The sequence below is a fragment of the Manduca sexta genome, chromosome 27, assembly GCF_014839805.1.
Source record: "Manduca sexta isolate Smith_Timp_Sample1 chromosome 27, JHU_Msex_v1.0, whole genome shotgun sequence".
Classification (NCBI taxonomy): domain Eukaryota; kingdom Metazoa; phylum Arthropoda; class Insecta; order Lepidoptera; family Sphingidae; genus Manduca; species Manduca sexta.
Window position 1 is genome coordinate 16,565,120 of NC_051141.1, and position 14,415 is coordinate 16,579,534.

The 14,415-nt window shown below is 37.7% G+C and overlaps 1 protein-coding gene across 1 annotated transcript in view; it reads right to left on the reverse strand.

Annotated features, from left to right (window-relative positions):
- Positions 1–9,375: 9,375 nt before the first annotated feature.
- The window catches only part of LOC115439926 (protein apterous), a 100,315-nt gene continuing 95,275 nt past the window's right edge, over positions 9,376–14,415 (reverse strand). Inside the window, 1 exon segment of the mRNA XM_030164004.2 lies at positions 9,376–10,956. Coding sequence (XP_030019864.2) covers positions 10,750–10,956 — 207 coding nt within the window. The 3' untranslated portion in view covers positions 9,376–10,749.

The window sequence follows — 14,415 nt, forward strand, 5'->3', positions numbered from 1 at the left end:
AACAATATTATGTTTCAACTCTCGAAGTCTTAACAATGCAGCTCGAACACTGCTGCCAAACGATTGTCCGCGGTGAGTTTAGAAACTTCAACTACATTTAACAGGACCGGCTGTTAATGTTATAGGAGCTGCTGGATCGTTTTGAGATTTGCAGCACCTATTAGTAATAGTAAAGTCCACCGATATTATGGATATAAAGTGCATAAATACATACTGACTGCCTCGGTGGCGCAGTTGTATTGCACGACCGGTACAATAGCGCTCTGAGGTCCTGGGTTCGAATCCCGGGTCGGGCAAAGTGATATTTGGGTTTTTCTGCTCAGTATCAGCCCGGAGTCTGGAATTTGTGCCCGATATGGCGATAGGCTCGCCCCCTATCACATCATGGGACGGAACATAGTTGGCGAAAAGTGGGTGCCCAAGTTGCGCCTCTGCATACCCCTTCGGGGATAAATGCGTGATGCTATGTATGTATGTATAAATAAATAAAGTGTTTGAATTGGTAGCGTATAAAGGCATTCAGTAATCTCACGTAAACAAAACGCAAATTAAAATTAAATTTCTAAGACAAGGACAACGTATTTGAGCCCTATTGGAGACAAAACTGGGTACATTATCATACTTTAAAAATCAAAAATATTACACCGAAATAGAAATTCGGAATATTATAAAACAAAAACGACGAAATGACGCGGCCAAATGTGTCCGTGCGACGAAATGACGCGGCCAAATGTGTCCGCGCGACGGAATGACGCCCAAGTGGTTAAAACTGCACGGTACATTACACGCGGGGACAATTTATATCGGCCACAAAAACTGTTCGCCTGTCGTTAACAGCGGTTCTGACTAAATATGTTTGGATATTCGTATTTTGTAATTCTTGTGGTTGTTTTAATGAACTTTTTATGTCTTCGTACGGCCTGATAACTGCGGCGTAATGCATTCTGGCGGTCGGACGCTTACACGTTTCATTGTAACAACTCACATACGTATCCGATATATTTGTCAAATTGAAAAACTAAAAAGATTTGTTCGCCGATTTGAGGATAAAACTCAGGATGTCAGTGTTTCGCAAGTCAAATACGCTGAGATAAGATCAAAGACGATATTTTACCATTTAAAATCTGCTAAAATATACATAACAAGTCCCATTTCCGGTGAGCTGAATAAACAACAATCACGATGCAACACTATTCATGCTAATATCGACAGACAGTCCGAGACAAAACAACGTAAGTCAGTATTCGTAGAAATTATTTGAGACTTGGAAATATTTTTTATAACCTGCGCGACTTTACTATGCTCTTGGCCAGAATGCCTTATAGGAATCGTCTCCAGCTTCGGTCGCTTGTTGTTACAGGCGAGCTTAATACTCAACTATTTACTCTATTGCAACAAAAAAAAACATAAAAATAAATTCAAGAAATGAACTTGTATAACAAACCGTGAAGTATACCGCTAACTCGTACGGTTATACCTCTATAATAATAATATCAGCCCTGTATTATATACTTGCCCACTGCTGAGCACGGACCTCCTCTACTACTGAGAGGGATTAAGCCTTAGTCCACCACGCTGGCCTAGTGCGGATTGGTAGACTTCACTCACCATCGAAATTCCTACAGAGGAACTTCTCAGATGTGCAGGTATCCTCACGATGTTTTCCTTCACCGTTAAAGCGAACGATAAATTCACAAAGAATACACACATGATTTTTTAGAAAAGTCAGAGGTGTGTCCCTTGGGATTTGAACCTGCGGACATTCATCTCGGCAGACCGTTCCATACCCAACTAGGCTATCGTCGCTTGTATTATTATACCTCTATATCAAATAATAATTTCTATAGAAAGACTGCAATCACATTACCTACTTATCGCAAGTACAAGGAGTCCATTCATTCTAATATGCCCAATCTTACTACAATAACCGTAGTTAGAATAGATTAACTCACATCACTCGATAGAATACATAGCTCGTGCTGAGGCATTAAATTAATCAAGTCATTAAGAGCATTAGTGTTTTCTGAATAATGTAATGGCGCGGAATAAGCTATGCGCAATGCGATGCTTCATGATCTCGCATGGTTAGAACGTTATCAACATTTGGCTGGATTCTTATCGTGGGCTCTAAACGTCGGTCCAAATTAAAAAGAAGCGACGTAGCTGTTTTCACCGCGAATCAACAAATATATTCGTTCAGTATATTTTCATGTTGATGCAATGAGTCAAACGAATTAATGATTTTATGGCTCACTAAAATCCTCAGCAATTCGCAAAAGTAGAGTCGGCATCATAAAGATATCACGGCGCGTCCTCCCAAAACATGATACTGACGGCTAACTCATCCCGCGTGCTCATTATTTTCATATAACATCACACAGGAATATCCCAGTATAATAGTTCGTTTGTTAACCTAAAAAGCTTCACAAAGGCAGCTCGCGGCTATTTTCTTCATAAAGCCAGCGTTCAGAAGTCGAAACGGGTTGCGTTGAGAAAATGTTCATTTATACACTTACTGGTTTCGTTCTATAGGCAACATTATACGAAATATGTATATATGTAAAAGTTCATTGGCTCTGAGATAATGGCGTGATAAAAAAAAACCGGTTTGTCAGCATATATAAACAAATATGGTAATCGTGTTGACTAATTTGTTGTTTACTCAAATAATTAGGGTATTGATATAAATAAAACTCGTCTTTGTGTATGGTCATTTATGTCAACGGAATGGTCGGTCAGACTTTAAATCTGTGTAAAAACGAGAGTTATATAATATAATAAAATCAGGTCTGTATTATATACTGTCATAATGCTGGGTCTTCTCTACTACTGATAGGGATTAGTCCACCACGAAAGCCTAGTGCGGATTGGTTGACTTCACATGCCTTCAAAATTCTTATAGAGAAGTTCTAAGGTTTGCAGGTTTCTGGACGATGTTTTCCTTCACCGTTAAAGCAAGCGATAATTCACCAAAAATACGCACATATCTTTAGAAAAGTTTGAGTTGAGTTTTGAACCTGACATATGTCTCGATAATCCGTTACACTCACAACTAGGCTATCGCAGTTACTAAAGAGTTATATAAGGACTTATATATTTTTCTATGTTAAGAAGATCGTGAATACATCTTTGTTTTTTCTGCGCCGTTTCATCGATAGCATATTTAGAAATTAAAATAAAAAAAAATGTGTGGCGAATTTGTCATCTAGCCCTGAAGACCGTATGCTTGTTTATTTCTAAATTCCTTATAATATTACCACGGTGTTCAGTGACCATCAGCTTCGTCCTTCTTAGCTTAATTAATCCAAACAGCCTCCAGAAGAAGCTTAAGGCACCGATCCCTAAATTTTTAGCTCGAAAAAAATATACAATAAATAATTTATCTAAGATGGCGAAAAAATCATGTTATATATCAGAAGTTTATGCCGCCATATTCATGTTACTAGGGTAGCTGGTGGCGAAGGTACTCCATACTACACATAAACAACATCATTGTCTAGAACTTCAGATAAGGACGGACTAGAATATGTTTACATAAGATTCCACTTAGTATCTACTTATGTACCTATATCTCAATTAGTGACGTCACTCAGGAACTGTTACCAATCACCAAGTGGTTCTGAGTATCGAACATTCCCGCGAATCGTATCTTATATACGAGTCTGTTATAACGTATTTAAAGTCGATTCTCTTCGGTTTCCAAGAATTATTTATATCAAAACAAAAGCCTCCGAAATGAACCCGATTAAACCCGTTATGTCTTCTTGTGTATGTCCCTTTCTTCCGTAAAGGATAATGATGTGTCTGTCCCTTTCCCCCATCAATGGGAGAGCTACCGGATTGCAAAACCAGGGACTAGTTTTTGTTAACGAACCTTTGCGGGATGCCTTTACCCTGTGCACATTTGGAAGAATCGCCTCATGAAGATAAATAAGGTTATATACCAGTGGAACCGTTATGGAGAGTTAAAACCACATTAAAATATATTTATATATATAAAGAATAGTTAATGAGGTTTTATGAATTTCAATAAATCAATTCATCTTTCCAATACCGCCTTAAATTTTCCGTCGAGGGCAGCAATGCATCCACAATTTAGCGTTGTGATTTGTATTTAGTAACCATCGCCTCATTAGTGATGTGGGTAATCTCAATTCATCGCAAAATTCTTTACCACCATAACATTCACAGTCAGTCAGTCAGTGTCAGTCCAAGTTTATATCCATATAAGAATAAATAGATACAAAAAAAATATTACAACCCTTTGGATAAAACTCAGCGATTCCGTCACCCAAACCTGTCAAATCCCAATATTAAGATAATATTCTGTTTGCTGCGTTAATCATTGCGGATTACATAAATCTGAAACGCAAACACGTTTGTTTGCGTTGCATTTAAGTTATACGCATTACGCACCCCTTACGTAAACAGTTCAGTCTGAGTGTTAACGCACACCATCGCGTTAACGTGAGTTAAAGTTTTTCCGTATGTTTTAATGTTGTTTTGATTACTTATCTTAGTATAAATGCGAAAGTTTGTAGAAATGTTTGGATGCTAGAATTAAACGCAAAAATAACTGAAAGTTTTTGGATGAAATGCATACGGATAAATCATGTCCCGGATTAACGCGTAGACTTTTTATCCCGGTAATTTACTTACATAAGAAATTATGTAATGTTTTATAGTTAATGTAGATGGCGCTAGCGTCGAATAGTGTTCTAGCGCCTTTGCAGTGGGAAAGGGTCTTCATGCGGGTAGTTATAACTTTTTATAATTCTTTTTTTCCTTCACACTAATTCTAAATAAGATGTGTTTCCCGGCTTTTATTTTTAAGCTCCACAAGAACCGTGCATCTTATTATGACAAAAATTGCTATCAGGTTAACCCCGAAAATTACACAATCAGCTTTATTCCGAGATAGACATTTCAAGCAGTTGCAATAGGTCTATTAAGTCCTTGGGTAGTACAAAATATACAATGTATTAAGACCGTCTATGATATACGAAATATAAATTGAACTTATAATAATAATCCATTTATTTCGGAACATTATATTCAATAGTGTAATTTTTTTTTTTAAGTTCAGACCCCACAGTCCACACCGGGGGGACAAGCGAATGGGATACTACGAACCCCCCGGCTTAACGACTACGAGGCCCTGGAGGAAGCGAGGAAGAGGAGAAATAGGGGGGAAATAAGGGGGAAGGAAGAGGAAGTATTAAGTAATAGGATGGGCGGAGAGGAAAGGGAGGTGAATTGTTCTACGAGTCCCTGTCAGACCCCCCATGTGAACTTGCAACCATGGGGGTGTAGGCAACACCTATAGTGTGCCTAGGTCCACGACATAATGTCCCCCCGTGCATGGGCGTGCATTCGGTGTGGTAAAGCTTGGGTTAACACAGTCATATTTTAGCTATCGGACTACGTGCCGTTTGCTAGTTACGGAACACAATACCGAACTCTGAGGTGATACCGAACATAAAAGTGCAATATACCAACCCGAGAATCAAATCCAAGACCACAGCACGGCAGTCGGACCCAATACAACGACGCACTCGAGTCACACAATAATGTATTTTAAACCTTAGGAACGTCCCTATTGAAGTTAAAATGCCTCATCAGTTCACTATTTGTCTCAAACTTTGCTATGGAAGTGGACGATAAACATTTCCAACTCCTCCCAATATTTTTATTTAGTTTGGGATAAAGACAGATTAATGTTCCCTGAGACTCCAAGCTTCACCTCTCGGTCCCATGTAATGCGTGCCACTGCTCCTTGCTTACAGGAGTCTGCGAGGGTCGGAGGGCGTTAGTTTCTTAAACCTTGGTTTAAACCTTTCTTATATTATTACATGTTAGGTCAATTATCGTTTTGTGTTCCTCGCATCTATTTTCTCATTTTAATTATGTTTTAATTACATGTTTATTTGTTTTCTTTAAAGACAAAGGTCTGTCTTCTTCTTTGTCTCCGGAGACACAACTAACGCTAGTTCAAGAGCTAGGGAAATAGGTCGTTCAGTCTTAAAACAATTTATTATTATTAGTTTCACTGTAGTTTTTAATGATAAACTGAAGACGTGTTTGTGCTCGCTTAACACCGGACATATAATTTCATATAAAATCTCATTCCGTTCACACTCAACGATTCGTCGGTTGATTTGCATAAAAAAAATTGAAAGATCAGTGATATGAAGATACCAATCTTAACCGATTTTTGGTAACAGCGTCCCCAATGGCCGAGAAATTGATGTTTTTAGAACTGGTCTTGCAATTGATTAGTTATTTTTGGAGTCTGCTTAGCATTTTATATAAAAGATAACTTACTGGTTACTTGTGATTTGTACATAAACAAGTTTAGGTCTAATGCTTTCCTTTCCCTCGTCTGCTGTCTTTGATTTTTTTAATTTAGCAATTTTATCTCTCCTCTTTATTTTAATTACCGGTAACAAACAGCTTTCGAGATTATACGGCTGGTACAGGCATTGATGAGTTAATGAGTCTGTACTTAGGTACAATTATTATAAATACATTCACGCCTTTTCCCTTTTTAAAGGTAGGCAGAGGTTTGACTCACGCCCATTTCGCCAATTATTTTCTGAACATAATAAGGGGCTGGACTATTGTCACTTACCGGACATCTTTCAGAGCTGATATTGAGCAGAACAACATCACTTTGCCCGTCCCGGAATGCGAACCCAAGACGGTGCGATAGGCGTACAGTGCGCGCAATACAACTACTACAGAGGCAGTAGATGTATAGATTAAGTCGAGCCTGTAGTAGTTCTACTATTTACCTTTAGCACATCACCTATATTTTACTTCATTATCATCTACTGTTAAGCATAGAGCTGCTGTCAATATTTCCAGACTGCCCTGTTAAAATCTTGCTCACCCTTTACACATTGCACAAGAAATGAATAACTCCGATCTCAAAACCTTATCGATCTATATACATCCGCGGAAGCCTGCGCATACCTCCGGCTGAGTTATGTGGTTTTAATTAAAAACAATAAATCGGGGCGACAAACAGCTGCCCCAGTGGGTGGTCCCTTTGGTTTTTTTTATTACATATCAGCGATGAATATGTGAAGGTCCTTTTTGTATGACGCTACCAAATTTCGTGTGATGGGCGGAATTCTTGTTAGGGTAGCCTGAGTCATTTTTCGTATGAATCGATTCCTAGTTATAGCTAAACCTGAAGAAGGTTCTTGGTTGATAGATAGTTTTTTGTATTATAATTAGTATTATATCGGTGAAGAAAACATCATGAAGAAGTCTGCCTATCTTGGAGTTTCCCTATAGGATTTTGGTGTGAGAAGTCTACCAATCCGCGCTAGGCTAACGGATTGGACTAAGGCCTAATCCCTTTTAGTAGTAAACGAGACCTGTGCCCAGCTGTGGGACAAAATATAAAACAAGGCTGATATAATTATATTTATCAATATTATTATCTATACTATTATATAAAGCTGAAGAGTTTGTTTGTTTGTTTGTTTGTTTGTTTGTTTGTTTGAACGCGCTAATCTCAGGAACTACCGGTCCAAACTGAAAAATTCTTTTTGCGTTGGATAGCCCTTTGTTCGTGGAGTGCTATAGGCTATATATCATCACGCTATACCCAATAGGAGCGGGGCAGTAATGGCTAATCTCAGGAACTACCGGTCTAAACTGAAAAATTCTTTTTGCGTTGGATAGCCCTTTGTTCGTGGAGTGCTATAGGCTATATATCATCACGCTATACCCGATAGGAGCGGGGCAGTAATGGCTAATTTCAGGAACTACCGGTCCAAACTGAAAAATTCTTTTTGCGTTGGATAGCCCTTTATTCGTGGAGTGCTATAGGCTATATATCATCACGCTATATCCAATAGGAGCGGAGCAGTAATGGCTAATCTCAGGAACTACCGGTTTCAACTGAAAAATTCGTTTTGTGTTGGATAGCCCTTTATTTGTGGACCGCTATAAGCTATATATCATCACGCTATGACCAATAGGAGCGGAGCAGTAATGGCTAATCTCAGGAACTACCGGTCCAAACTGAAAAATTCTTTTTGCGTTGGATAGCCCTTTGTTCGTGGAGAGCTATAGGCTATATATTATCACGCTATATTCAATAGGAGCGGAGCAGTAATGGCTAATCTCAGGAACTACCGATTCGAACTGAAAAAATATTTTTGTGTTGAATAGTCCTTTGTTTGTGGAGTGCTCAAAGTTATATATCATAACGCTATGACCAATAGGAGCGGAGCAGTAATGGCTAATCTCAGGAACTACCGGTTTCAACTGAAAAAATCTTTTTGTGTTTGATAGCCCTTTGTTCCTGGAGTGCTGTAGGCTATATATCATCATGCTATGACCAATAGGAGCGGAGCAGTAATGAAACATGTTGCAAAAACGGGGAAAATTATGAGTTTTGAGAGCTTCCGTTGCCTGCGCTGCGTAAACGGTTAAAGTTATGCAACAATGATGTATGACGGGATTGTTTCACTTAAAAAGTTCTAAATAATATAACAAAAGTCCCCCGCTGCATCTGTCTGCCTTAACGTGTTAAACTCAAAAACTACCTAACGTATTAAGATGAAATTTGGTATGGAGACAGTTTGAGACCCTGGGAAGAACATAGGCTCCCGGGAAACTACTATTTTTATAACGGAAAACTTTAGCCTGAATAACTTTATAACGCGGGCGGAGCCGCGAGCAAAAGCTAGTGTAATATAAAGCAGCGTAACTGAATGGACATTTTGTTTTCAAAAATAAATAAATACATGTAAATTAGACCAAATGCTATGAATTTATATCCAACAGTGGGAACAAGGAAGGTCTATCTACTTTTTAACAAAGTTTAAGCAAATATATTTCACCTTAAATTATATTCTTTAATATAAACCTTTAATTAATAAATATATTAGACTTTTTAGGTTTTGATTTGCTATTACAAAGAATACTTTATCAACTTCGTAAAACGGTGCATATTACACCTTTAGTTCGAATATAAAGACCTAACTACCCTCTACGAATACTCGAGCTAATCGTAAACGCAATGCTCTAACCACGTCATGTTGTGTTGTTCCCACAAAAAATGTTAGTCGAACATATTTTGTATTTTTTTCTGAATTATGAGAAAATGATGCATGTTATCATTTCAATTAAGTTTATTTTTACGTAAACAACCTTTATAAGTTTCCAAGTCAGGTAAACTTTAGTTTATTCATAACATTTAATATAAATAAATGTTATACAATCAATTATAAATTGTATGAGTGAATAAATTTCCTCGAAAGTTGTTCTTTCTTTTAAATTGTTTTCGTAATGTAATTTTCCATGAATTTTACCTGAACGTAACACTTATTGCAAAATAAATTAATAAAAATGCAATACAATTGGAATATTTTTATTAACAGATTCATTATAATTTTATTAAGATCATACACCGTGGTTTTCACTTTTACAGGAAGTAGGTATTTTCATACAATAGCAAATCTACTCGCCTCACATACATTACGCCAATGATCTGTTAGGATTCTATTATTATGTTTATAACTATACAAAAAAAGGAACTAATGTCGTGTGTACTTATCAGAATTAATGATAATTCTTAAAACTACAATGACCCATTTCGGCAATTTCAATCGAGATGTTACGGAATCATAATAAGGAATATTAACAACTACAATTTCTGACAACTAAACGGACCATAGAGAATATTAAAAAAAATGGAACATGAGTTCTATTTTTAAAAATTTAAATCAAATACAATTTGTAATCAAAACAGCCAGTAACATCTCATATTTACAATACCCAGATATAACCACACTATTGCCGGTCAAACTCTAACTGTCTACTGCTTAACTTACACAATATAGAATATAACTATGGAAAAAAATTTAGCAACTAACGTCCTTAATCTATTTTAACACTAATTTAAATATCAATAAATAAATAGTAATATATTAATAATTATTATAGTTACTCGTATAATAAAACATTCTCCGATTAGGTATTCGAGATTCTACACAGCGACAATAATTGTTACGCATTATTAAATAGTCTTATAACCGTGATTAATATAAAAACCTTACTTTATACGCTTGATTCTGAAAGGCTTTGAATAAATATATTGAAGTCGATTAGTTAAATACATTTATTATGTTTTATTCAGAATCTAAATATTAACAGGTTATGCTGAGAAATATTTACAGTCAAAGCTTTTACGGGATCATAGCCAAACGTTCATAAACAACATCTAGTATGACTGTAGTTCTCTTATACATACGCAGCAAGATAGCTTACAAAATATTCGCGATAATGTTTGGCCATAAAATGAAATCGAGCGTGACTTTGAAACATGGCTCGCTAATATATTTTGAAGCACATCAATCATTAGACAAATTTTAATGAGTCCTACATAATATGTATAAATTATTACATCTATTTGAGATAAGTGCTGACATGTCTACATTTTATATTGCATTGTGAGAAACATTTACGAATAAAAATCAACTTTTCAACTTGTTACCGTGAACAGTTTTAAATCGTTACAAACTTTTTAAATTTATTACCGGACGTCAATACAACACAAAACGCGCCAAACATACGACAGTTCACAACCAATACACTATATCGTCCTCGCACGCAGTCGATAAGGAACTAACGCTTACGCCAGTGTGCCAAACAAACTCAATATCCAAGAAGCGCGGAATGATTCACTATTTAAGTCCTTTACAGCGCTCATAAAGCGCAGAACTGAGGCTATGGACAGTCCATGGAGTTGGGGCTCGGCGGGCCGCCCATGACGCTGTAGGGCGGGCTGTGCGGCGGCAGCGACTGGATCGAGCCCATCGATCCGTGGTACATGTCCATCTCCAGCGACGCGTCCGGCGAGCACTTCTCCGCCATCTTGTTCTCCTGCTTGGTCACCATTCGCCGCCACTTCGCCCGCGCGTTCTGGAACCACACCTGCCAACAACAAGCAACCTTTACTGCATCGGCAAACAACATGCATCAACGCCTAGCGCGCAGCAGCACACTAACAAACACCAGCAAACAAGGAGTGCGAATGAGCGGCTCGCACATTATTCGCTGAGCGCGGAGAGTTGATTATTTTCATTGTTTTTGTTGTCCGGCACGTGAACGTTCCTCGGAGTTGCCGTTGTGCTACATTCTTAAGTGCAGACTGTATCTGTAATTAGCGAGATGAGCCGGCGCGGAGCGTGACGCGGTACGTGCGTGCGCAACATTCCGTCGGCCCGGCCGCCGTGTGCACGCGCTGAAATCTGCGCGCTCTCTGGAATCGCAAACATCGGATTAGTTTACACAAACTGGAGTAAACGTCGACACTATATCAAGTGCACGCATACTCGACACTCGACAGCCGGTCAGCCGCCCTCTAGAGTCAACAGTGGCCCGCTCGAGCGGCGCCGTTCAAGCATACGTGGTCCCAATACGCGCGATATAAGATTTTCGAATCCTACGTAGAGTGGCCGCGCGAATCTTATGGCCAATCACGCGCAGCGTTCTTCAGGCCCCGCCCCGCGCGTCATGGCCGCTGCCGTGTCTTATGCCAAATTTAGACGGTCGTTTCTTTCTTGCCGGCATCTCGGAACGAGGCCGCCAGGCCTTACAGCCGAACGGCTACTTGAATATGGAGATCGACGGTACGGCCGATGCGAATTTTATTTATTTCTGCATTTGGTTAGGCGATGGAAGTATAAATGCAGCCTTGTGTTTTATGTGTGTGTATGTGTGTCGCAATTTCGCACGTTGTAATGTACAAAATAGTTGACAGGTGACACGCGTCTAGTCTCGTGGCTGGCTACAATTTATCATAGATTTTTTTAGGATTACAAAAAGTCGGCGCGAAATGTGACAGCTGAAAGGTGAAGTGGAGTTTGTAAATAGTTAGATCAAAGCGTGGCGGGTGCATCTAGAGTAATTACCGCGCGCCGCCCACCGGCCACCGACTTCATAAATCCCGGCGGGATGATAGCATCGCCCAAATATTCGCCCCTACCGCGCGCTCGCCGCTCTATCTACACTCGATCTCGCATACTCGAACGGTTTTAGAAATAAAACTTTTATTTCTATACTAAAACATTTTTTATAACTTTATATAAAACTTGATTACATTAGCATAAATAACGTGTATGACCCGCTTGTGCCATTCATCACGGCAATAACTTATTTTGGAACACTTTTAAATATTTTTGGTATTAAAAAACGATTTATCAATTCGCCTTTCATTGCGACAAGTATTATCAGGTTGCGTAATGAAATACGCGCTCGCTTCTCAACTTTGTAGCCATTAAGATTTATTACGCGTATAAAATACGTCTGCAACCGGTTTTATAGTTTAATATTTAAATAGAAGTAATTATTCTCAGTGGGCAGGAGCTGAAATACACACAGAATCGACAACAAAACCAAAACGTTTCTTACAATATCAGTGCTGTAACTGTTCATTAGTATTAATTATCGTTCGTTCTCTTTCTATCACACGCGTTTTGTATACCTGTCTCTCTCGGGAATGACATAATCACGTCCACATTTTATTATTAGCGTAACATGCGTTATTTATACGGAGTTCTGTTTGTAAACTCGATTATAAATAGATTATAGTGTAATGTATTTAGGAATCAAACCCATGTGGCGATTTCGGAACACAATCATTTACAAATTAAAAAAAGAACCTTGCAAACTTTTTGCGGTATGAATAATACAAAATATAAGTATGTACAGCCATGAGAAATTTTAAACAAATGGTAGCGGTGGAAAAATTGGACTAGCCCGGGACACGTTTCACGATTGATGACCGCGTGTTGCCGAGCTGTCGGTGATAACGTCTCCGAGGTGGTCCAACTGCTTCTCACCCGTGGTTTATGAAATAGCGTTTAATATTGTCCGCAGTGTGTAGAATTGTATGTATATCCTCATAGTTGATAAAATATTGTCAAAAATGTTTGTATGCAAACCTCTATATCTTTCTTATATGATTAATCGAAATGCTATCTAATTTATAGGTTATTTGATGATCAAGTCTTGTCTTTGGATATACTATTGCTCCGTTGCAATCGTCTTAAAGGGTGTATAATTCAATGTGTTATACGAAGTTGACATTTTTATTTGAAACTATCGGTTCATCATATGTGCTGCGACATGTTTAATGCATTTGAACTAGAATTTAAAAAGACAGATTAAGTAAAATACGCCATTATTTAGAAATCTTTATGGTTGATTATTGCACGCGTATGTTTCAATTTATATTATGTTTGTGTACCCAAAGAAACAGACAAAAGTGTAAATAGACATTCGTTTTATTCATTTTAAATAGTCAAATACAATTTGGATTTAATATCATATAAAACATAGAAATGTGAACCTATACACTTTAGACCACTAAACCATTAAAGAAAATACACTGAAACGATTCAAAGGAAAGCAATGAAAATTTTTGTTAGGTACTTTTCTATATAATACATATATTAAAGTAGAAGACGTTAAATCTAATATTATAAATTTGAAAGATTATAAAAAATTTACTATGTTCCTTATAACTCCACGTAAAACTTATTATTAAATTAAAATTTGGTTGGTAGTAGAATATATTTTATATCCGTCCGGATAGCGACCACCGTACACAGGGTGTTAAAGCCGCCATAGTCGCCCACGGAAGTGTGTTGCATTCCGGGATCAGCCTCTATATATCCGTTTCCAACAGGGATAATTGTACTGACTGTCAGGGGGTAATCATTTCTCATCAGACGACATTCTATTGAAAACCTTTACTTATCATCAGGTGCTGTGGGGTCAGTATGCCGTACTGGTATAAAAATATAACAGACTAATTTTAACCGAGTAATTTGCTCCCGTTGGTACTAATGGACTTTTGGACTATCCAGTGTTTAAGGAACCTTTGTAGCGTGAAAGGCTTATCATGCGGGTGAAGCTACGATCATAAACTAGTATACTATAATTCTTATCGTCTTACCTTTGAGAAAGCTATGCCATATAATTAATGTGTTATACTATTCCCAGTGCTATGACAGTCTCCTACTAATGACTTTTACGCCTGAACCCTACACTGGCCTTGTCCGATGGTATATAAGAAAAAACCCTTTTGAAAATGTTCACTATTCGCTCTTGGATAAGACTTAAATTTAAAAAAGTATGCTATTGATAACTTTTGTGTCTATAGTCACAAAGACAACAAAAGATTTCCTACAACCATATTGTAGTAATGTTATTCGCATCAATATAAGAAATAGCTTTGTGATATCAAAAGATCTAGTATTGTAGTCACAAAGGGAGATATGAAAAATATCTTTCTAAAGAATTTGTATACATTGTGTGTGTATTGGAAAAGAATTTGTGTGATATTGGTTAGAGAAATAAATTTAATACACATTTTTTCATTGTTGT